This window comes from Glandiceps talaboti, chromosome 1 (assembly GCF_964340395.1).
Source record: "Glandiceps talaboti chromosome 1, keGlaTala1.1, whole genome shotgun sequence".
NCBI lineage: Eukaryota > Metazoa > Hemichordata > Enteropneusta > Spengelidae > Glandiceps > Glandiceps talaboti.
The window spans coordinates 6,501,555-6,528,733 of NC_135549.1; the positions used below are offsets into that span (position 1 = coordinate 6,501,555).

Sequence of the window (27,179 nt, forward strand, 5' to 3'; positions counted from 1 at the left end):
CATGCAGCTGTGACATACCTTTGGTTGATTGTGAAAACTAGTATTATCATAACCTGTCCCTAGTGTGCTGGGTGTTGATGGGCAACCCAAAGTTCGATTTGTTTGTCCCTGCAAAAACTTGGCCACTAGAGGGCACTGTTCATTTAGCAGGTGTGGCTACCTACTGCTCTGTTAAACAAATATGTCTATTTCTATAGCTTATTATTTGAACTATTCAAGGAATGTATCTTTTTAGTTTGAATGGGTGTGAAATGTACAACAGTGAAACAACTTGCATGAAATGAACTACAACTTAATAACCTGCAAAGTGGCAATATGATGATAATGATAATGATAATGAATATTAATGATACAAAACTAGTAGCTATGATGCAGCAAAGCATGAACAAACCACCTGCTCACAGATAATAGCAGAAAGAATATGTGAACTGTGTGAAGGAAGGGTGTGAAAGAAGGCGTGAACATCATGACAAATGTGCTTTCAGACAGTTGTTACTGCAATGCAAACACCGAAATAAAAGTAGATTGCAGCTACTCTGGTCAAAGCTCTGTAAATAATTTGACCCCTCCTAAGATGGCAGGTCTGAGTATCTGTCTGCAGTAAATCACAGAGAGTGTTTTATATAACTTGATTGAATAGTATTTTCAATGGTGAGTCAACTTTGCATATATAGACCTGCTTGATTTGTGTACTTAATTTGATAAATGTGTGATGCCAAGCCAAACCAACTGAGGCATGCCTAGATTCCAGGTGATAAGGTTTATCAAATTCTCATACTGCAATGGGTGGTGGCTCTATACTACAACACAGACTTTGTATTCCAAACTAAACGACATGTATGCATAGATGTCACAACAGTTTATTCGCAAATGAAATTAAATAGAATGGCATAGTTCAATGGCTCAGAGTCTGGACTATGAAACTGGCTCAACAGTGTTGTTGGCCGAAATATTCAGGCAAACTACATTGTCACGCCAAATAGTCAAGTCTCTGGGCTTCAAGTTGCAATAACCATTTATGCTTGGTTTTATGATTTATGAAATATTCATTTATTTTATTTTATTTGAAATTCATATTGAGATTTTGTGATGGATTGCAAAGCAAATGTCTGAATAATAATTCAAAGAAATGTGTACTTCAAATATAAGTATTGCCTACAAAATGTAGCTGTTGTCTAGCTTAGCCCAGAGACTTGGCTGTCTGGTATACAGATAACAGTGTCAATTGCCAGAATCACTGTTACCAGGTAGCCATGTCTCCAGGCTATGGTTGACCACACAGTAAACATACACATACATTGTAAATGTGATAAAAATGTTCATACAAATTATCCAACCTATTGAAAATAAATTGGTGTCTGAAATAACAATTGAACTTTGCACTCTATCACTTTTGAACTGATTTTCCAATTGAAATGAAATATTTATGATCTTTTAATATGATTGCTTTTTGCAGGCTGAACATAATATCCATTTACAAGCCTTGTTAGAATTACAGAAGAAGGTCAAACCTATACCAGGTATGTATAACTATGTTAGAAGGAAAAAATGGGAACAGTTGAGAAAATAAATGGAACTTTATGTCCATTTTGATGTAAAAATGAAATTGAATAAAATATACTTTGCTTTCCAAGCATATTCTTATCAAGACATTCAAACAATCTTTTATACAAATGGAAATCCGATGAATTGAAAATGAGATTGAATTAAAAAATGAATTGCTGAAAAATGATGAGGAACCTAATATTTATCTTGTTGGTATACAACAAAAATGTTATTTTTACATTTAAAATGGCCATATGGATGAGAAAATGGGGAGTTATTGGATTTTTAGTCATAAAACAACTTTACCGTGTTTTCCTACTTGAAAAAAAAAACAATGTGAAACAACGTGACCAAGTCCTTTTTGTTACTCAATAAATTACCAAGCATTCAACAAATGTGTAAAATGTTTGTTATTGTATGTACTTTTTGGACACTTTCTAGCTTTTTGCAATATATTGAGTTACAAACATGGACTTGGTATATGTTGTATCACATTGTTTTTTTTTCCAATTAGGCAGACACAGTAAAGTTGTTTTATGAATAAAAAGTCCAAAATAAATCCACACTTTGTCATCAATATGGCCACTTTAATTAGAGGACACACTGACATTGAGTCAGTGAAAGGTTGTTGTATCATATACTAGTCTCCACAAACACTTTCAACGATACTAGTATAATGTAACTATTTCTACCATTAATCATTATAGCGATATTAGTAAAAAAAGTGAGTGTTATCGCTACAATGAACAACTATCGGTATGGGTTTTCAATTTTATTGACAAATGACCTTGTCATCATTTGAAAGAGGAAGACTGTAATAAGTGCTTTGTATAGTCAGTCAGTCAGTCACCAGTCACTGTGTCAGATCAGTTGTCTGATACCTAAGGAATACATGTAGCACAGAGTGTTTCAATTTGATTAAAATCTGATGTAGGAATATGGATCAATTGCGTTATTTTACCTCTATTTCCTTCATTTGCTTTCATTTGTTTTAATTTTTTGTTTGAGGAGTGTAGGAAGAGGCACTCACTCCTGGAATTAAAAAACAAACAACAATTTAAAAAAAAAATAAAGGTAAATAATTTTTAGCAGTCGGGCTGTATTCCTTCATCAGATTTTAATGAGCTTCAGAATGCTTGATATGTTACTGTGTGAACATTTTGAGAGTATATGACTCAAGTATTGCAAACTTAAATATAATACGTCCTGAGTTATACATGTTTGTTTGCTTAGCTGGTGTTATGAACAATTATGACTCATTGATAACATTCTTTCAGTTTCCAATTCTTTTGTCCCATTTCTTTAGAAAGATGCTACACATGATTGCCACCATGCTAAATACAATTCAGACATTGTATACTGTATATTGTGACTATTTTAATCTCAGATTTGTACATTGTATTCTTTAGAATAGTGAATGAATGGAACATAATGTAGAAAAGGTCATTATGTATTGTTGTTTGTATAGAATCCAACCTAATTTGAGACTAGTAGATGTCTTATTACCCATCATGCTGTTCTGTAGCAACTATATCCCATGGATTTAAGCCTTGGGTAATAGTTGCTGCATGACATCCCTAGGGTTACTAGAGGTGTACTAGTGTCTTCATTGCCAGGCAATAAGTGTTAAATATATTACGTCATTATAGATACTACTTGCCAGCAGTCATGGTATCCATGGCAATGGTTTTCAAATCGAAAGTGGTTGAGCATCTTCGTATTTACTTCATACCAAAATAAGGATAATAACCATACAGATAAAGTAACCTCTACATGCAGTTTATTTATTTATTTTAACCGATGCATACATAAATGGAGTGTCATGCATTGAAATAAAATACTTAAAAATACATTTATATGCAAAGCAAAGAAATAAAACAAACACCAAAATATGAATAACATGATATCGGTATATGCAAATATCTGAATACCCATGTAATCTCTATATAACTTTAATTTGATATTCTGAACATGAGAAGGTGGAGAATAAAGAATAAGGCTGAAAGTAAATAACAGTTTTGGCTTGAGGGAATGGATTGGAAGGGTTTTTTGTAGCTATCATAAAGCCCTCTCATTTTAGAACTGCATTCAAATAGATTTCATGTTAGTTTCATTGCCCAATCATCGAAGCACACCTGGGCTCCATTAATTGCACATTTTGCTCATTCTCAAGTTCATGTTCTCTTTCATGATTTCTGTTTTTATTTTGTTAAAATGATTTGTTCATTTGCATATTTTTCCATTCTTTTGTACTTTTTGCCATATTTGTAGACAATGTGGTGCACAAAGCTCTTGTTGCTGCTGATAAAAAATCAATATTAATGCCTTCTAGTTTAAAAAAGAAAGGTGATGATGTTGACGATGGTAGGGATGATGATGGCATACCATACCATCATAAATGTAAGTGCATGTAATATTGCATAGAAAGCCTCGCTATATTTTGTGTTCTGTGCAAAAATTATCAGTTTTCATTTCCTCTGTTTTCTTCTACTCTTTTCTTTGCTATATCATCCCATGCGTTCATCATCTCACAATATAACATTCAATTATTATTATTATTATTATTAATGATAGTGTGTTTGTCATATTCATCTAACTTTACTTGTCAGTTCCTATATCTAGTGGGGTGTGTGTCAATCCATTTCCCAGGGTGGAAGGGTAGGAGTGACTGGAGATTTGAAGGGTATATAATCTTAATGTATATGAACTTTTGTATGTCTTGTTAACTTGTAATGTGTTGCTGTTCATTTTAACAGGTGGTTTTTCTCTACATTGCAAAATGTCTGAAATGTCTTCAAATTTTCTAACAATAAGATCCTGATCATAACACTGATGATGAGGAGAGTAATCTCAAACAAACAAACAAATCATTACTTTAACAATCTAACAACTGAAACATCACCTCCATATAAAAGGCTTAGGAGAAATCTAGAGATCATATTCCTGCAGTCATTCTGTTCCTTTGTTCATGAGATGTCTGTGACTGTTTTATTGATGGATGTTGTACAGTATTTGATTCAGTGTGATTCAGTGATGTACCAAGTTATGTCTATCACCTATCTCAATATACAATGCAGTAACCAAAGCCTTCACAACAGCTCTTCAAATGATCACTAACCGTGCTTTCATTTTGCAGAAACTGGGCTTCCACTTTTGTTTAACACAGTGCTGGGAATTCAAAGTGTTACATGTGGGAATTCCGTGTTACCATACATGCATAATATGCCATGGCCTTCAATATCCCATTATTAATATCAATATATTTCAATGTCAGGCATTTTCTGTACCCAAAATGTAATCAAAATAACATTCGTATGTTTATTTTGCGTTCTTTCCTGAAAGTAATAACTGACAATGTTTCCGTCACTGTGATATTCTATAGTTCAATATGTTGAAAGTCCAATGTAAATGGCAAGTGAAAGAAGCATATTAATCCACAAGTGTAATAATAGTACATGTATACAGTATACATGTACCTAACTTTAATTGAGTTACTATTGGTTCCACCATAGGTTCTATAGTGAAACTGATCTAGATACCAGTGAGATTTGATTGTTTAGTTGATTCAGAAAATGCCTGGCATAGACAGCACATATTGTGCATGCTGTATCTAACAATAAAGAGCTCTATAAGCAGACAGCATCTTTTCCCCCCTAGGCAATGCTAGCATGGAGTTTGATGAGGAATATGAGTTTGATACTAGTGTAACAGAGGAGGATCCAGTCATGCCATATCATCATCAGTGTAAGTCGGTCATTGTAAATGGTTGCTTTATAACCTGTCTAGCATGTAGCCGTACCTCATGTGGTAGTGATGGCTTTAAAAACCACTCATCGGTGTGCTTCATGTGGTTGTGTTAAAATGGTGGTTTTATAACACATTCATAGGTGTGCTTCATGTGTTGATGTCATCAATGTTTTAGTTTCAATTTGTTGTCAAGTTCAAGTTCAGACCAAAATGAAACTAGGACAGAAGTTACATGTTGAATGTGTATATTGTAATACTCCATCATCCAATGTTGTTTGGTATGGTATACCAGTATTGTGGAATGCATGCTCCACAGCCCCTTGCTATGCAGTCTTGCATGTTGCATGTTTTACTTTTCTTCAAGTTTGTGTTGTACTTTGTTATATAGTGAGTTTTTGTGCTGTGTGTTGTTGTTATTGTTGTTGTTGTTGTTCATTGTACAGTTATTTGTAATGCTGGTACATATATGATAGATAGACAAGTGTCCAGTCAAGTGTATTTCTATTCAGTAAATCAATGTCAAGTTCATAAGTTATTAGTTGTTTTGAGCCAGAACAAACCACAATATAGAGTCTGGAATAAACTAGCTCAGAGACTTGTTTTGGTGTGACTATCTCTAATAGATGTCTACATCAAGAGATAAGTGTAGACATAAAACATTCTCTTGGTGTACATATTTACAAACAAAATCCTGAAACACTGATCAATAGAGTACATCATTGCACACACACACATACACACACGCACACGCACACACACACACACACACATACTCTGTCAACTTGGATTTGAGTGTGAAGTGTTGTTTATTTTCATAAGTTTCTCTTTATTCTTGAAAATTAGTACACTTCTTTCACAGCACCTCATATGTTATGTCTAATACACTCAATATAACATCAACTCTTGATAAATAATATTTCTACATCACAGTATTTCACTGACATGCTTTGTTTTCAGATTTGACCTATGACCTGACTTTTGTATCAACTATTTTGTTGTGTTGTTTTCATTTCTAACAATGTTATTCTCTAGTAAATATCTCAAGCTTTATTTTGTAATTTCATTCTTGATGCCTTCAGTATAAGGTCTAAATACTGTTACTACAGCATCAGAACTTAGATACTGATAGCCTGGTCTTTTTACGGATAGTGAAAATAATCCTAGAAACCATTCTATTATTTTACAGCTAAAACAGGCTATGTTTGCCAAAAGAATATATGTAACATGTACATTTACAATCAAAGTTAATCATTTTTCAAGTTTTGGTTGTTGTTTTGATTAGTAAGAATCATTTTTACTGCTAAACACAGCATGATAAATTTATTGAGGGGAGTCTAAAATACTGAATGAATGTAAACAAAACTCAATCAATCACAAATAAAAGTACTCTTGTCTAATGGGTAAAACAACAATCTCAATTTGCCAAATGATCAGCATTGATCATTAAATGGACTATATGTTATGTACAGTCTTCTGGCAAACACTCCCTGTTTTAGTACTTCCACATTTCATCAGTGGAAGATGGCAATATGAGTTGTTTCAAACAGACCGGTATAGACCTGTTCACAAATACCTGTGGTCCTGTCAAGTTGAACATTGCATACTGAAGACATTCTTACAAATCTTTATGAACAGTTCTTTATTCTGCCCATTTATCAGAAATTATTGAACAAAGGCACTAAACTTGTAATTTATGTTGAGTGTGGACACCTTTATGTACATGTGCCAGGTATTCGGCAAGTAGGCGTTGACCTTTGACTGTAACATGGCAACAAACATTCCCCAAAAAGTTGAATAGGCAATGCCTTCGATAAAAGGAAACCAGTACTGAGATTGAAAAGTCAGAAAGAGAAAGTTGTTAGATTTTTAATCATAACAATGAAAATTTATGTTTAGGTTCAGAGTTAGACAAGCCCAAAAATAGCATGAAATTTTGTGATTTGATTATGACTAGTGTCAGTCCATTCTTTTTGTGTTTCATTATTCATTTTGTCCGATAAATGTTTCCAATTCATTGTATGTTTATTTTCATCAGGTATTGCAGATAATGTAGGTAACAATAATGAAGATGATGATGATGATGATGATGATGATTTACCATTTCATTTGAAGTGTAAGTTGTAAACATCCATAAAAAAACGACTAATCTTTAGTAGAAGTGAGCACAAACCATAGCAAAATATCTAACTGGCATCTAATCTTCCTTATTCTAGGAATCCTAGAATACTAACCTTTCCATAATCCCGACAACAGCTTGATGCAATATTAACTCCACTGATTCTTAGCCTGTTTATGAGTATTGAGGGTTGTGTATGTAAATATATGCTTTGGTCCATTTGATTTGATAAGTGGTCAAGCAGATCAAAGTATAAATTATACACTCTTATACACACCAATTTGTTGGCTGAATCCAGATTGTTCATAAACAGGCAAGCTAGTTCTTGACTTGGCCTGCCTTTCTATTACTGTAGTGGCAACTATATATTCATCACATTGCACTCCATAAAATTCAACATTCATGTACATAATTATTATTTTCCATTATTAACATTCCATGAGTGATTCCTCATAGCGTGTGAAATGCTAATTAAACAACCACTCCAATACAAACTGCTTGATGCAGACATAAACATATGCATATATAAACAAAATGCAATCAATTAATACTTAGAGAGAAATTTTGATTAAAAAATTGCTGCAAGAAAGAAGAACTGTATGTGCTTAGCAAACAAATAAATTCTGTCTTGCAATTTATTTCTAATTTCCCTAATTTGTAATTGCTGTTGGATTCTATTCATGAACAGCTTATTTCCTTCAGGCAAAATATTCCCCAAAATACACCATGTTAAAAAAGTGTTGTTTATTGCTAGAGTATTGCATACACATATTAGAGCTATATAATAATTATAACGCTATTTTTTACAGCACCAAAAGCAATTATTGCTATGCTTAGATTAAAGAGTATTTACATTGATTTTAATGGTGTAAAATATTCTACTAATCTCATGGGATTTACTACATATGCAGACTTTCACATAGTAAAAAGAATGAAGTAGTTCCCAATGGGAAATGTAGATAGGATGAATATGCATTAACTTTTATCTCTCTGATTCCACTTCTGCCATCAAGATGTACTGTGACTGAATTCTGAAGTGCTACTACTATTAGATACACTAGTAGCCCTGTCTCCACCTGAATCGATTCAAAACTAGTTTCTATCCCCATGAAAATACTGAGCAATGGATTTGAATCGATTCACTGTTGCCTTTGGATTGGTTTGGAACCGATTTACTTTGAATCAGTTCGAAATCACCTAAAGGGTTGGTTTCGAACCTCTTCAATCAGTTCAAACTGACTTTGATTCATTTCTGAACCAATTCCAAATTCCATGTGGGGATAGGGCTATTGGCTTATATTTGCTCTCTGTGTGGTTTAATGTCTGGAAAATTAGAGGAAAATAACTTTGAGATATTTGTTTTATATTTTTGTAAAATTGGAATTGTATTTTATAAAGTGACAGCCAAACATTTCACCTAACTGCTGCATACAAACCAACAATTCTTTCCACAGCAGGTAATAAATCATGGTTCTCTGAATGGAAGACAAAGAAATGTAATATTTGAGAATTTCAACATTATATTTGTTTACTAGTAGTTGCACCTGATTCTCACTGCTTCTCTAGTCCCCATTTAGCAGCCTCATTGCCAATCTACCCTACTCAAGATGATGTGACTCACTCAACCATGGAGTGCTGATACAGTGAACATATACATGCTGTTCTTAAAATACACACATTTATCGGCATCACGTCTTCATCAGTTATCTTCAATTATGTCCACTTGAGATATTGATACATCAATTCAGCTGACTGACTCATGAGTGATGTCAGTAATTTGGAAAGGAAAAGTCATTTGAATGAATGGCATTCTGCGATAGTCTTGTACTGTGTTGCAATGCAGCTTAAATATACATGCAGTACTTACGTAGCTAATTTGCAAGTAACAGGACCATTGGGCAAATTACTAACTTGTATTAAACCTTTTCATTTCCAGTATTTGTTATATATCAAATTATGGTCTGAAAATTTCACCTGTTTATTTGACAGATTGTTAGATGCATCATTGATGACACTTCCTTGAAATGAATGAAGGAAGAGCCAACATGGATGTATTTTGCTGTCTAGAAATTAACTTCTATTTTCTGACTAAACATGTGTATTGCAGTCATATCTGCTTAAGGAGTATAATACTGTGACAGCCTCAGATATTAACAATCCAATTATAATGTATCTTGGCATTGAAAAGGCTATATACATAATGAGCTATTGCTTTATGTTGCAACCATTGCTAATATGTTACTATTTGTATGGCATTTTCATTTCATATCTATAGTTCCACCCCCTGAGGATGCTCCGCCAACACCAGATTACCCACTAGATGAATTTTGCAACGATATGACTCCATTTCATCACAAGTGTAAGTCTGACCAGGGAATGCCTACACTCCTCATTAACATCATTTTCACACAAAAACACAAAAGATTCTGCTTTTTCAATGATCTGTATGTTGTGTAATATTTTCAGTTTTCCTTCTGTTATGAAATAGTTTTATAATTTTCAATTTAAAGCATTTACATTGCTGTGAAAGTAAAAGCTAAATTGTAATGATTCATTTGTGTTGTCTGCTTCAGCCCTCACAATTTCTCCTTCACATAACACCTCACAATCCTTAGCACATAACAACATGTGTGTTTTCCTTTCCCAATTACACTCTTCCCAGGACACACCAAATTTGAACTCTTGACACCCCAAAATCCAATGTCTCCCACCTCCCTTCAAATAACCCTGATAGAGGTAAAGTTCACAGTAACGTCCCACAGTGAGTTCTGTGGTGAACAAGTTAATTAGTCATTTCTGTTCACTTTAATTCTCTCTTTCTCTCAATTTCTTACAGTTCTGTTCAAAAGAATTGGTCTTTTTAAAAATCTGAATTAATATACTCTTTGGTGAACGGTTTTGTTCTTTTGTTTTAGGATTTGGTTCTATCAAGTATTTTCTTCTTTCATTGTATTTAAGTTTCACTTCCCTTTCTAGTACCCCAATGTTATAATATAGCTATGTACTTTAGTGTTGTTGACATACACAGGCAATACTTAGTCTTTGCTTTGTTTGAATAATATCTCTAATTTCTGTTTACATTTTTGAATAATTTCTCTGGATGAATTGTCAGAATCATGGTACATTAGTTTTAAAAGATTGTTAGTTATACAAAATTCTTCTTTTGACTTCTATCTGTGAGTCACTCAAGTACTGTATTTGTCAAAATGATCCTAGTAATCCAAGGATACTGACTTGTTCAAGTAGTACAGTCTGTAACTGGGGTTATGTTTTTCTGCAGATGTAAATCTACAAAATGCACTGATGTCAAATAATACAAACCTATCTGTGTTAAGAATCAACATCATTATAAATCACAGCCTCTGTTACTGTCTTTCATTTTTCGATGTGTCACAGAATAAATAAGGTCTGGTTTGTGACAATGAGAATCACTGAATTCCTAGTCAGCAGGGTGTGATTTGTGGCCAAATATGCACAGATAGGTGTGGTTGGTAATTGAGACTTTAAAAAAAAGGGTATTTATGTCATGATGCCGTTTTTATACTACAGTTTATTCAATTTCCTGACAAGAGCTGTACATTTCCTAGACATGCTTCAACGTGTTTCAATACTTGTAGGAATATTTCACTTTTATTTGAAACTAAATAAATGGAATGGCCAAAAACTCATAAGATTACAGACTGTACCCCTTTTAGGAACCAATGAATGTATCCAACACAATTTTATGACAGTACATGTACACTGTTGAGTAATTATTCTACTATATACGTCATCCACAAAAAAACATAATGTCAGTTTTAAAAATCATATGACAAAGAAAAATCAGTAATTGATATTATTTAAGAAACAGATGTCTATTTGATGAACACTTTTAGTGGACACAGTACCTGCATCATTCAATATTCATTTTGACTCTGTGTAGGAGTATATGTACTCGAGCCTATGAAAGTTGATATGCCTTGTCACCTGTATGTGTCTGAAATGCAAGATTTATTTTGTACAAATGTTAGTTCAATACCTTGCACATCCTGTAGTCTTATCCCCAGGATTTTGAGTCTTACAGTTTCCTTTCTCTATACATTTATAATACACAGTGTGTAAGGTAATATGTGTTGTGAATATCAATCAGTTGAAGTCAATATCCTGTATTCATATGTACCAGCATGATAGTTTTGAAATGTATACAATAGATGTAGACACAAGTATTAAGCAATGATCTCATCCAATATTCGATATGAATTGTACTATGTTTTGTATTCATGAGCATCCTATTTTAGCTCCTGCTTAGTACAAATAGTGCTTGTTTGTTCTCTGCATAACAAGTCTTGACACACTTTTCTTTAGAAAGTGTCTGTCTTTTGATGATCAGTTCCTCTTTAATTCAGTTTTACATTGAAGATTGCTTTGATGCTTCCTCCTGTCGTCATCATCATCATGGTATTTTATCTCGGCCCTTTCACTTCTCGTTTTTTTTTATCCTCAGATCATATGCATAGCACAGATGAGTCAGTATCTCCAACAGAAGAGCCAGAGGATTTTGAACTACGGAAACCGAAACCCCTCCCAAATCCAGTATTATCATCTAAAACACATCAAGAACTACACAGGGAATTGAGAATGAAAAGTAGGGAAGGGAAAAGGTAGCATATTTAAAGTGACATCTGTGATGAATTGTATGTGTGCATAATAAAGTTTATAAAGAACTACACAGGGAATTGAAAATGAAAAATGGGGAAGGAGAAAGATACTGTATTTAAAGTGACATCTCTAACACATGCACATTGTTTGCTAAGGACTACATATTTCAAAATGAAAAATAGGGGAGATAAAGGGTGAATATGACATCTATAGATTGCATTGTGTTTGCATTGTAAAATTTACAAGCTCTGCACAGGAAGTAGATAATTAGAAATAGGAAAGGGATAAGATAGTATATTAGAAATTGGAGCTCTGATACATTAAGCATACATAATCTGATTTTATGATTCACATTTTTGATATTTCATCGTTGAGAATTACAACTAAATATCAAACTGGCAAGCAGCATAAAGACAAGTGACTTGCTATATTAACATCTTAGATCTATGTTCATTCATTCATTTATGTAGATGAAAAATTAATTTAAAAACTGTAGAATTATTATTGTAAAAAGAAAATCTAAGATATTTTGCAAACAGGTATATTACATCCCAAAGACACACATGTAAAACCACAGACAAGTAAATACTTAATACTTGTCTGTGCATAAACTCGGCTTGTGTCCTTTTACATTGTAACTTTCCTGCTGGGATCATCATACCACACATTAGCCATTTGTCAATCAAACAGAAAGAGGTCAATTCCTCCTACACACTGCTAATTCATCAGTTATTGAAGAAAAAGTTATTGTGGGATTTAATTGTAACAAGCCTCTTCTCTTTTACAGGGAAGTTTTTGACAAACCAGAATTGAAAAAAGCATTTGAAGCTAGAAGAAACACACAGAAAATGAGAGAAATAGAAGAAGCCAAGAAAAAGAATAGGACCAGCTTGGACATAAAGTTAATGAAACAACAAGAGAAACTTAAAGAGGTAAATACTTGTAGTGACTGTGTATATGTACTGTTCAATCAAGCAGAATATCCAGTCAAGGTACAGTTTAGTTTATATTTCCAGTACTAAAGCTCTACAAACTGTCGTGCATTTGAAAAATGTCAATAATTGTTTGTAACACTGGAGTAGATATACAACTGCGGTACCATTTTAGCTGCAAGATGCTCCATATGTTCTTATGTGTGTGCGCAACATCTATCTCTAATTGTAACTACAGGAATCTTTTATGATGTAAATCCATGTGTCTAGACTAAGAGTGTATTGTATAGTTCCTGTACTATCACTGTTAACCAGACAAGGCCATTCCACAATGTATGTCTGTGACCTGGTCTATGACTCACCAGCAAATGGCATGGGCACTGTGACCATGGTAACAATTATCCCAAAATCAGTGCTCCAAGTGTTCCACCCAATTTTTGCTTACTTTTCTCTTTGTAATTGCAAGTCTGTAGTTCATCTTTCATTCATCCGTTTGGATTTTGACAGGAGGAAGACAAAAAGAAACAAGAGACTTCCATTCCGGAGGATGGTGATAAACCAGAATTTATGAAAGTGAAACTTCGTCACCGAGCAGATTCTGATGTACAAGATAATGGTGCATCGTGACCTCAGCTGTGATGTATTTGTCAGTATTTGTCAAAACCAAACCTGTGGCATCAATGTGTATTGTTCACCTTGCATAATATTATGTTAATTTCAAGTTATAAAAACAACTTTTTTTTTTATTTTGGTAAAATTTACAGTGGAAGATATGATTACTGGAGTATTATGATGTCGTTTCCATGACATATTATGGGTTCTTATTTCACTCAGTCATTTTTTTTCAACCAAACTTGTATGTTTATATTAAAGTATGTACATGTACTAGTATTATCTAATTGTCAACACAGCACATGATTAGTTCTCAGCTGTACTGTTCCGATGTTCAACACATGGGGGCGCTCTTACGACAGCATCATAACTTGAAACAGACTGCTGCCCTCAACCGTTTCAATGGCAGGTAACCTGGGTGCTTGCGAATGGTTGCATGGCTGGTTTGGGATGACATATTGACCTATCCTCAAATAGATTTGTTTGGACAAAAAACTGTACAAGTCACAAATGAGGATGACAAGAAATGAATGAGAATCAATATTGTGTAAATGATAGATTTATCGTTTGTCAATATGTGTCTGTATGTATATTTAGTGATTCATTCATGATCAAATGACACTCCTTCCCTTCCAAAATAACCTGTTGTAAAACCAAATGTATCATGTAATCCCAACCGTGTGGAATGTGAAATGGTTTCCAAATCAGTTACAATGATCAGGGAGCTACAGTTTACAAAATGATGCCAATTTTCTTCACACAAGAGTGTATGTGTCTGTATTAGGTGTACATAATGTGATGATGTGTCCAAAGCAGAAACTAAAAAAATATAAAAGTTGTTCAATTGCTCCTTGATAATCACAACTTAGTGTTCTCTCCAGACAAATTGAGGAATAGTACTCTCCTTTTAGATTTTAAAGGAACAAAATAATTTACAAAATATAAATATCATTCCAAAAATAAGTCACTTTCTCAAGAAATTCCAAGAGAACACGAAGAAATAATGAACAGCATCATTTAACGGCTTTTTGAAGTCGGAGGGAAAATTTGATTAGAGTTAGTGTTACCTAGCAAATAGAATTATTATGCTTTTAAAAAAAATGCAAAATTCATATCATGTGATTTGTTAGTTATTTAGTTTGCACATAACAAAATAGAAGACAGTTTCCAGACGTTTACAGGTACATACATCTTGTCATGACCCTGTGAGAATTTAGGATACTAACGTCAAATTTATATTTTTGTTATTCACATATTTGGAACACACACATTTGGTAGCTCTAGTAAGACTTTCAAAATTACAGAAATGTACTGCATCTTACACATATGGTATTTCATACTTTGCATCAAATGGTAGACCAGTCTAATTACAGAAATGGATCGTGCTATCTTTCACAATGCTGTTTGGTTAATTCGTTGTCAAGAGGCAGCTAAGCCTAGTCTATTGGTAAAAGTATACTCCATCTTTTACATATGACTTGTTTTGAGTAGCTATTTCATCAAGAGATAGGCCTAACCCAATGAGGCCAGTCATAGTTTTCCTAGTCGAGATGTTACACCAATCTGATTAAAATCCGGTGTAGTGTACACGACATGATTTCTTTTTGGCTGTTATGTTTATTGTCGTTTGTTCTTTTGTGAGCGCCCATTACATACATCTGACACAATACCATATGTTTTCCCGAACCCAATCTCATACTTACGAGTAGCCAACCAGAATTCGTCTTACAATATAACACTCAATATTCAAAGTTGAAAGAAAGAGAACCACCAAACAATAACAATAACATTGTTGTCTGCACTCTGTGCTCATTTTGAACACATCACACTGAAGTACTTTACCCGTATGTTTCGGCACATTACACGTTCTCATCCATTGAGTGAATTCACTTGGTGCTCGCATGTGGCCTGGGAAAACCTATGGTATTGTGTCAGATGTATGTAAAAAGCACTCACAAAAGAACAAACAACAGTAAACATAACAGCCAAAAAGAAATCGTGTCGTGTTAAAACTACATCAGATTTCAATCAGATTAGATGTTACACATGGTATCAAGTCACCTCTCTTGAGGTTCAGTGCATGCATAGTGCTATACTATAGTTTTCCAAACAGACTTTTTTTCTATGATTCATAAAATTTGTAAGACATGGAGAGTCGTGTGTCACTGTCATACTGTTGTATACAGCAATATAGGTGGGCGCCCAAAATGGAATATATCTACAATTGCTAATTCCCATTATCCCTCTACAAGGCAGTGCATAAGTTGTAATTTCTTTATTTTAATGTTAATAACCACAATAAAATACTTACCCAAGGAAAATTTACTACTGTATGTCAAGTGAATTTTTGATTTGATGACCATGTTGATGATCCATGTTGTTTTGCCTCATTGCCTGTTTTAATAAAATATCTCAAAACAGTTTAGTAGGTAAACTTAGGACGCAAGAGTCTAATGTGATCATGGTATAGTTGCAAAAATGTTACTGTAATATCACCAGGTAATTTAATACTGTACTGTAGACAATGCTTTTACCAACAAGGTAATAATTATTAGTGCCAGTTATTTTTAATATGTAACAGTAGGAGCAGCTTGTAGATTCTTGTTGTCATTTATCAAGTTTTTTTTAATCACTATTACAATATTTGTTTTAATTGCTTGACTTGTTTGTAACACTGATACTAAGCTTATACTTCATTGCACAGTAGCAAAATATTGATGCCCAGCTTTGAACTTTTCAAACTTGAAGGCTTTAGATTCCTGTTGGAGCTGTGGGTAAATATATGTAAAAATGATAGATGTGATGATTATTATGTAAGGTTGAGTGAAGACTTCCATAAAACAATGCTTCCAAAGTAAGATTGCCATTGTCTTTCCATGTACAGTGAATGTAAGAGGTTCTTTTCATGAATTGCATAGTATGTTGTCTGTTTCATATACTACTTGTATACGGGATGTTATTGTGGTCAAGTATTAACACACACCACAACCACACACACCACAACCACACACACACGCACACGCACACACACACACACACACACGCAAGCACACACACACGCACGCACACACACACACACACACACACATGTACACATACATGACATGTATGTACATACAATACACAAACACTTGCCTGCATGCATGCAGACATGATGTATACAGATGCACATGAATGCATGCATGCACACACACACACACACACACACACACACATACATACATACATACATACACACATACACACACACACATACATACATACATACATACATACATACACACATACATACACACATACATACATACATACATACATACATACACACATACACACACATACATACATACATACATACATACATACATACATACATACATACATACATACATACATACATACATACATACATACATGCACACACACACACATACACTACAGTGACACAGTGAAGTGTTCAAATGCTGCTAGTATTTGTAAAGCAGTTTTAACTAGCTTAAAAATGCAGTTTTGCTCAATTTATAACTCCATAGAATTGTTTGAAATTATTTTGTTTTACAAGTTCATATGGTTTCCTCAAATTGTAGTCACATTGTTCTTGTCACTTTTATTCAACAGATCCCTTTGTGTTTTCTAAGCATTAAGTTTATATATTATATAGGCCCATATTATTGACAATCTTTTGAACTTGTGTTGAGTTATATTTGATTATATTGCATTATAGCCAGAATATTATTATGACTTGGGAGATATTATCTATGGGTGCCTTTAATATATATATATAATTTTGAACTTTTGAAGTTAAAATCAGCTTTTTTGGATGTAATGTCTGTATCTCTATATTATAACAGTTTGGTATCTGCAGGTCATATCTTTGTATATCTTTCTTCATACTATTAGTTTAGCCCAGGGAATATCTTGACCCTGACATTTATCATGTACAAGCCAGCAAGCTAGCAGTGCTGCTTACATTTCTGATACCTCAAACAGCAGACTTTATTGTACTTGCTTGTTGTCTGGAGCTAATGCAGATTAACAAAAATGTCCTTTGGTAAGATTATAGCTTTGAATTACCTCTTTGAGGTCTAACTTGAACAAGATGAATGGCTATTGATAAAAGAAGGTCAACTTTTGCCTTGGTAAACATGTTGATTTGTAAAAAAATATACATGGTAGATTACACTCCAGTCTGTGTATCTGTACCCTGATAATTGCCCTTCTGGTGTCTGGGTATAACTACTAAGTGTACTACATGAAGTCAAATGACTGCCTATACTTTGGGCATTGAGAAAAAAGGCACTTCACAGTCGAGAAGTGCATACAACAACAACGAGGAGGAAGAAAAATGGGAGATTTTTATACTCTTAAAAGAAATAACTGCTGTAATAACCTGACCAAGTTGTCATACCAAAGGTTTTCTTCAGGGAGTGTATAACTGTTGACAAATAATAGCAATTTGAAAGTACAAGTATTTCATGTCATCTTTTACTTTAGTTTGTGATATAGGAATTTTAACTATCTGAATATAATAGCAATGTATAATGAGATCAATTAAACACTTTTGAGACTTTAAAATAGAATTTTGTTTTGATTGATTGATTGATTGATTGATTGATTGCATTTTGGTTGATTGATTGGTTGATCGATCGATTGATTGACATTGATTGACATTGATTTATTGGTGGGTGGGTGGTTGGGTGAATGGTTGATGGTGGTTGCTTGGTTGCCTGGCTTTAGTTAGACTCTTTGTAATTAGCATGCCTGTCTCTGGTCTGTCATGAGCACCACACATCTCTAACAGCCAATCAAAAGCATTGTTCATGTGGCATATGTAAATCAACACTTCAGTAGTACAATGTAGTAAGTACATTAACATGTAAGCTGTGTCTGTATATAGTCTACTATAAATGAGAGGCTATCCTTAGTTTCTGACACCCCATAGACGTGAGAAGAGATGTACAACCTCTAGACTAGTTCTCAGCTTCTCACACCAAAACACTTCAAAACAGTAAATATTGACAAGTCTGTCAAGGTGGCATACATATTCATGTCCAATTGTCAGCTTGATTATGAATAATGCAATATGGTTTATCAATCTTGATTACTGTGCTTTCTCATATATTTGTGTCTAAAATCAATCTTTTGATAGTCCACAATTCTAAATACATGAAATACATCAAGTACTGTCTTGCATATAGAAAGATTGACATATCACATATGGTAAAGTTGATATTTCTCATCCAGAGAACATGCAATGAAACTGCTATTAAAATCGGGCTACTGGAATTTCACTTCAGGGAGTCCTACTTTCATTTAATACATGGGGAAAAATAAACAAAAACAGAGGAAATACGACTGAAGGGACTCTTTGTTTTCGCATTTCTATTACCCGGTAATCACAGTTTGAGAAAAATAACACAAAATTTGCATGTATGACTCATACTTTGAAAGGAAGTAAATTAGACCACTTGTCCAATGATGCTCACATGGCTGGCTGTTTACATTGTAAAAAAGCATCAGTGTAGTTTTCAATTCATCTCTGTTTAATGATAGCTGTGTGAGAAAACAGTCTTAGCACACGAAAGTTTAATATATATATATATATATATATATATATACCTTCAAGAGTGGAAGTTACATCAATAAGATATCCCTTTCACTTTTGCGTCTCACGTGACTATTTTCTTCGGAGACGTTCGGACGAGGTCGACTATTTCCGGGGAGTTGTACGATACATTAACATAAATATAATCACATCATGGCGGAGCGAAGGGACAGTTGTCGGTTGGAAAAATGATGAAAAAACGCCAACGAAAACCTCGATGTAGGCGCTTCTTAGTGTGTATAACTAGTTCATTAATACGGTAGGTATATTAATGATTTGTAAGATCGTACAATCTGTACTGTTGTAGCGTTCAAAGTTGTTAACAACACGATATGATTTGTGTGTTTTTGTCAGGGTTGTAAAAATGTGTGAAGCAATCAGTCAGAACGTTGTGGAGGTCAGGGAAATACTACGCCGTTCGGCGTAATTGATTGATATATATACTATACACGGTAATTACAGTTTTAGGTCTACGTGGAAAAACAAACAAATCTATCGAAATGGTGGGCAGTCTGGTCGGTATTTTAGCGTAAAACCCAGGTCAACTTGGAAAAAAACAAAGACTGTAATGTACATTGGACTCCTTGAGTGTATATTATTGTAAACGTAACGTACACTGATAACCGGCTCATTTCATATTTGATTCACTATATTGGCATGTAATCTGTCTCGTGATGTCGTGTGTCATACACACTTTAACAATTTTCCGAATTGCGTCTCCAAAAAGTAAATGGTTTGTCCAAACTTGAACGGGGAAAATACGAACAATTCCAACGCAAGGAACGAAAAGGGTTTAATATATGCAAAGCCAATGTGTACGAAAACGAAATGACAGTTGTCGGTGGAAGAATTCTGTCAAATTTACGTGTACAGCGGATTTACAGTCATCTATCATAGAGCTATCAAATACACATATTTTAGGATGGCGTCTGAGCTGAATTTTTGAAGGTAAATTCGTTGTACTTTACAAGCCCACTTCCCTGCCCTTTGTTCTGTTTGTCAACGAATTCGTAATTGCGTTAAAAGAAAGGTCTATTGTACTTGTGGTATTGTTCCTTTTCTGTGACGAGTATTTGTAAACATTGATGATTGACCTACCCACATGTTATTTATAGCCATTATAATTAATTAGATCAGTTAAGACAGAAGACAAACGAAAATATGATGGCACCCATTCACATTTTGTAGTTCACATACTGTATTTCGAAATTTGTATTTTTTTTTTTTTGAAAGCCAGAGATAAATTATATATAAAATCACAATTTCTTTTGTGTATAGTAATTCTGGTATAATCAACTTATGCTTTCAAAATCAGATTGAAATTTTTATTTGTTTTCAGTTTACATAAACTGATTATGTTATCCTTCAGGTTTTGTTTTGTCTGTGTACTTTACGTCTGATTTTGTCTGTTCTTACATTGTTTGTAAATGTCAGTGCATTTTTGAAAGATTTTCCAGGGTGATGTAAAATAATAAGAATTGTTTCAAGTACAATAATCCAATACTATTTCTATTCATTGATTAGTAACAGACTCCAAATCTATTGATATGGTATATCTGATAAACTACTTTGATTTACCTCTGACTTGATATTTGTCTGATAAATAGGTTTGTTGACAGATAGACTTCTTCACTTTGACCTAGTATGAGCAGCTAAATTTAGTAATATCATTGAATCTGTGTGAAAACAGATCACTTCAGAATTTAGGTGACAATTTGAAAACGTCTCAACATGTTGTCAAGAGTTAGCAGTTTCCGTCGGTCAAAGATTTATAAGGTAGGAGTTTCCAGTACAGTAGGTTATATAGTACAGGAAGTGAATGGAACAGGACATTAATATCCTGACTGCTACCTAAGAATAATACATTGGATAAACATAGGGCATTGAAGTGGCAAACCTTATCAGAACTGAACAGTGTCAGAACTGCATTGCTGTCTAGCTGTCGGTGCATTTGTTGGCCTGACATCTAATGATAGCAAAAAGGAAATAGTAAGATCTGTGTTTTATATTTACTTCTTATTTGTGAGGAGAAATGTATTACCTCACCTTTGGCAATGTTAAAATATCTCACTTTCCACATTTTTGAAATGACTACAGAATTGTTATCTTTTTTGTCTATCAAACTCATAATATAGTATCCACTTCTGTATGAAAATGGCAGTCAATTACATGTTTTCTAGTAGTTCCACATCTAGTACTTCTATGTGTAAAAACAAAAAATGTGGAAAATATTAGAATTCACAGAGGTAATTAACCCGGATGAATGATACAGGTGAAATTTTTGTGGTTTGTGTGAACTTTACCACCATTTCCTGTTCATTGACCGATGCTATTGTTATCCATTTTGAATACCAATATTGACAACAATGGGAAAAGAAAACTGTACAAGACCTGATGAACAATGGAATTTGTAGGTGCAGCTAATCGTTATTGCACTGGTATCAAATGTTTGAACTATATTTTGCTGTCCATTTTCAGCCGTCTTGGAAAGCGTATTTAGATTTTTACAAAGTAAACTGTACAAATAAAAATGTTGATGTATTTATGCTAGAAGGTGACCATGTTACTAGTTAATCCATAGATATATCATTGTGAAGGATATTACTGAACAGCTGTTGAACTCAAGGCTGTTTCATAGTACTGGAAACACTAATGAATTTCCTTCTTTTTATCATACTGAAAAAACAATCGTTTTAAAAACAAACAAAACATGATGTTATAAAATGTCAGCTGTCTGTCACTGTTCAGCAGTATCCAGACCACCTGACACCATGAGTTATGTTATATGTCACAGGCTGGGTAGGTTATTTTGCTTTGCTCTGTCAATCACTGTATCTAGTTAATACCATTAGCAAAGATGGTTTGATTGACAACTTGTAATAATTTTTAACATAATGGTAGGTAAGGTGGATGGCCAATTATTGTATCTGGTGTACACAGTGACAGATAAATTAAATGTATATCCTTCCTCTGAATTGTTACCAAAATCAGAAAAAAATGCACATAAATGAATACGTTATTTCCTGTTTCAAAGTCCTGTGTACATCATAAATCAAGCATTATAAAAAAAAGGGCAGTATAGTAGTTATTTCACTGACAGTAAAAGCATAGATTAGACCTAGCCTGTGTGATGCCAGTCCATAAACATCACCAGGAATGAAAGCAGGTGCACAGATGGTAAGAGAATAACATTTTATTCCAATGTGTTGAGAAATACAATGGTAAATTGTCCATACTGTCGCATACAGTGGTTTCTATGGCATCAGCATAGTTTGAATCAATTATGTATATGTCATTGATACCACGTACGACACAGCTCCTTTGAGCTACTTTTGTAAAAATGAAATGATTAATTCAATTTCATATTTTATTTCAGATGAATGAAGGGCGACGGACTCAGGTAGTTCTCCTGGACGACAGACGTCTGGAGTTCCTGGTCCAGGTAAGTTGTCACATGAAATTACATGTTGGTAATATTATTAGGTAAATCATAACATGTACATGTACTGAATTTTGATATCATACCAAAATAGAAATTCATACAATATGGTATGTGTTAACATTGCTGGTCAAATCTGTATGTGTACAAGGCATGTTTTGGCTGCAAATTATGAAATATTTTTCACAAGAATGAAAAAAATGATTTGGCATTTCTCTAATATGACCCAAACACACTTAACACAAATATCATATGTTTGACAAAGTTGAAAATGGACTGCATTGCTCAGTTGGAGAGATGGTAGTTGGTACATACTTGAAATGGAATGTATAAGGGCATGTCATCCACAGTTAGTTGCTAATTAGAATCGGCTTTATGTAAAGTTCTTATTTTGAGGGAGAAATACATGTTTCCTACATTCCACTGGTTATAATATCCACTCAGATGGCGTAATTATTGGAATCTGCACTAATGAGCAGTGTTCAGTACATGTATTATATTCCCTGGTGGATAGTCTCAGAGATGACAAGTAACTTGCAAATGAATAGGAATTGTGTGTTTTCATTTGTGTGAATTGGCAGCAGTCTGTGTTGTGTCTTCATCTTTTAGTTTTACTGTGGTATGAATTAGTAATAGTCCATATGTGATGGACAATGCTTGCCTGCTTGTCTGTATTCTTTTAATAAAGTCATCCCCGAGAGCTTTGTTTTTGACTTGCAGCCACTAAAAGGTAGCACTCAACAACCTGACGAGTGATATCTTGAAAGTGTCAGTTCTGTTGAACAGGAATGTAGATGTACAACAGAGTAGTAAACATGCCAAGGCTATAGAAGGGCATATCATTTGCCCCTTGTCGTATTTGACAAAACCAAGGGCTAACTACTGCAATAAAGTAGGTGTGTATGCCCCAGGGGGATGTTAAAGGGAAATAGATTATTGCCTGACAAGTCACAAATATCCACGACAAGGTAATAAATCCTGAGAAGGTTGCACCCTTAGAAGACATTAAGATCATAATTTTTACCTTTCGCTTGTGATGCTGACTAAACCCAATAATACAAAGCGACTTTCTGTGACAGTAGCATGACAGTAACACTGTTGTGCCTCAAGCAATGAGTAAGAAATGTCATGCATGTACCCTACAAAAGAATGTCACCAATCCTACCTCTAAGTCATTACAGAATAAAGCATTCTTTATCAACCACAACAACAGCCTTAATTTGACTGTATATTTTAAAGGAAAGCAAAACAAAATATATAAATTTGTTCTGCCAGGTTATTTTGTCACAGCCCAATAAATGTATTGCAGGAATAGCACTGTATTATTCATAAGAATATTCAGGAAATTGATTGCTGTAACAATATATTCTTTTTAATATGTTCATGTCTATTGATTCTAAGATGAAATTAATCTCCTTTTGTATCTACAGCCCAAGCTAATAGCAGGAGACTTGCTGGATCTGGTTACATCACACTTCAATTTGAAAGAAAAAGAGTACTTTGGATTAGCTTTCAACGATGAAACGTAAGTTTTTGTTGTTGCAATGCTCGTGAGATATATTCTCATTATTAATCAGTAAAAAAATGAATTGAGAGTCATTTTTAGGTGTGGTTGGTTGGATGTTCACATTAATACCTATAAACAATGATAGTGTTTACATTTCCTGGCATATTCCCAACCAACATTGACGTCAGTACACTCAGGTATGTTTGAAATGGATGGCTTCTTTTTCTAAGTCGTTTCTATTGGCCTCTGTCAAACCTATAGTAAAGCAGGCAGTTCATCATGCTATTGTGCATGGGGAGTGAACAATGAGTAAAGCTCTGTGTACACACAAGTACCACAAATACACTGTAATTTCTGGGGGCATATCATGTTAATAATACACTTCTATGTAAAGAACTAGCATGCCTTTGTTGACATGTGTTACACAAACCTCTGTATTTCTTACCCTCATAATAACTTCATTATCATTTCAATTGTTTCATGAATAATACTGATTTAGCCTAAGGATATACAGAAGTCATTACATGACAAACTGTACCATCAATTGCAAACCTATGTTTGTAGTTTGATTAGTCACTGTGTCCAGCTTTGTGTTTATAATGATAGATTTGAAATAGAAGGGTTACTTCAAGTCAGACCAGTTACTGATGTGAGTAATGATATTGTCATTTGAAACTATCCACTTGTGTTGGTTTATGTCATATTGTACAGAAAGTAAGTTTCATCTATCTTTGGTAAATCTGCAGACACAGTCGCTGGGAAATTGGTGTTTATTGGAATGATTTCACCTCTGATCCAGTATAAACAAGATCTGTGCATGTTGGGGCATGATAATCAGATTGAAAATGGGATTTGTACATAGAACAATGTTAGATTAAAACAATAAAATACGGTGTCCATTCAATGTGTTTGGACAGGAATATGATTTGTATCTGTCCATAGCCATAGGGAGAGTAGGAACAGGAAAAGACAGCAAAATAGAAGAAAAAGAAGCTGAAAGTATCGTTTGGGTACAACTGTACCCTTTCTGTCTGGTCTCTTGAACAATAGTTGGAATGAGGTCAGCTTTAGTGCTGTCAGCAGAAAGACGGAAAAAACTGCAAAATAAAAGAATGTGACAGTGTAGTTGGGTAAAATTTTGCCCTTTCTGTCTGGTTTATAGTCATATAATGATAAATTGTATCTTTAACATTGTAGTTCAAACTAGGTCAACTTGAGTTTTATAACTGCATTTTATGATCCCACAGAGGGTATTAGTTGTCCAGCAAATAGACTTCAGACTTGAGCAAATTACCAAGAGGAATGAATATGTACTATATGTATGTCCTAGTCATATGCCAGCATATATATCATGTGGTCAATTGCATTTGGTAGGATTCTGACAATCACAAAGTAATCAGCAAACTGAGTTCACCTTAGCACAATCAATCTCTTTGGGTGTTCTCTCATTTTAACCCAATCATACCAATGGATTCCGACTGTAACTTATAACTAGAGACTCCACTGCATTATTATGGTTCACTCAACATCGTGGTAATAGTCTGTGAGTCAAGGAGACGGGTGTTTCTTTCAGCCTGCTGATATGGCTGAATTTCAAAGTATAATGAAGTTAAAGTTGCTGTAGGATCCGATTACCTGTGCATGATGTGTATACATTCACCAATATGACAGAGTATAGTAAACAGCTATCCTACCAAACATTTAGCATATGGAAAGATGAGAGAACTTGCACAATTTCACCAGTTTTGTGAATACAAACTTATCATTTATGTTTTAAGACGAAATTGAAACTCTCACCAAAAAGTTATGTGAACGCATAAATTTTGTTCAGAAATTTGCAGGAAATTGCTGTGTTAAAACTTATTATACCGACCGTTAAAACTAAGAGGTTAAAGATGGAATTTGATTTACTGTTTGGGGGCTGCATCTGTCTCCTGGCTTTATTGGTTTTGGACAGTTTTATGCATTGCTTACTGTCTATTAGTGATATATCAGACCAGCCTTGACCATAATCATAATGTTACTAAATTTCTAAATTTCCTGTTCCTATCACAGTTCAAGATTTCAGTCAAGGGCAGAGCATAAACGTAAGGACAGGGCAGAGATTTCTAGTCCAAATTCTCACCTTCAAATAGAATGGTATAACACTGAAGTACATTGTAGTGGAGCAGTTTATTTGTGATTATCAGCTCATGTTTAGGCCCTACACAATATGCATGTAGTGGATTACGTAGTTGAAAGATTTCACTCTGATAGCCCGCTGTTCAGTGACATTCATGGTAGAACTGTTGGTTCATTAACCATTCACCAACAGCCTTTCAGATTGATCTCATTCCATCATTTGCTAATACTGATCCCTGTTGTCCAGTCACGCTAACTAAGCACACAGTCTCATGTTTACTCAGGGTTGACTCTCAATTCCTTGTGGGACTTAACCTTGAATTTGATCTTGAAGAATTTCTCCATTATCTAAATATCAAGTTTTAGTACGCTTAAATGAATGAATATTTATGTAAAGTTACTGGTAACTTGGTGCTGGCATAGTCACAGTATTCAGTTCACTGATTACTGGCAGTTAAACATAGCTTTCAATATAGCATCTGTTAACCTTATGGGTAGATATCCAGCTTCAAGGCTCTTCTGGAGTAATTTGTTAGCTAATAACCATGCTGTGGTTGTTCTGTGTGTCAGAATTATAGAATTTAACCCCAGAAATTTCTGGCAGAGTACCAAATAAAACATATCATGTGTAGTGCGAAATCAACTTCTGCAAGTTACTCAGTAGGTGTACTCATTCTCTCAAAATATGGACCGTTACAGACATGTTCGAAAACATCCATGGTACATGTCATGTATTCCTTTAAAGGTCAAAAGGTCAATCTCATCCAATTTGTAATTTGCATGTACAGTTATGCAAGTTAAAACGAACATATTGCAAAATAACCATTACAAATTCATGAATATTAGAGAAATTATCAAAGAAGAAAAATAGTGAATGTTCTTTCTTCTCAACATACCAAACTATAATAACTGATCTG

General features: G+C 34.1%; 2 protein-coding genes across 5 annotated transcripts in view; both read left to right on the forward strand.

The window, feature by feature from the left end:
• Positions 1 to 15,540, forward strand: part of LOC144438808 (uncharacterized) — a 31,933-nt gene extending 16,393 nt beyond the window's left edge. Inside the window, exons 4-8 of the mRNA XM_078127988.1 lie at positions 1,457 to 1,520; positions 7,328 to 7,405; positions 11,892 to 12,048; positions 12,834 to 12,978; positions 13,486 to 15,540. Coding sequence (XP_077984114.1) covers positions 1,457 to 1,520; positions 7,328 to 7,405; positions 11,892 to 12,048; positions 12,834 to 12,978; positions 13,486 to 13,605 — 564 coding nt within the window. The 3' untranslated portion in view covers positions 13,606 to 15,540. The remainder of the gene's footprint in view (positions 1 to 1,456; positions 1,521 to 7,327; positions 7,406 to 11,891; positions 12,049 to 12,833; positions 12,979 to 13,485) is intronic.
• Positions 15,541 to 19,199: 3,659 nt separating this feature from the next.
• Positions 19,200 to 27,179, forward strand: part of LOC144438775 (uncharacterized) — a 36,214-nt gene continuing 28,234 nt past the window's right edge. For all 4 annotated transcript variants that reach the window (XM_078127946.1, XM_078127953.1, XM_078127961.1 and 1 more), the window contains exons 1-3: positions 19,200 to 19,454; positions 22,572 to 22,637; positions 24,065 to 24,159. In XM_078127946.1, coding sequence (XP_077984072.1) covers positions 22,572 to 22,637; positions 24,065 to 24,159 — 161 coding nt within the window. In that variant the 5' untranslated portion in view covers positions 19,200 to 19,454. The remainder of the gene's footprint in view (positions 19,455 to 22,571; positions 22,638 to 24,064; positions 24,160 to 27,179) is intronic.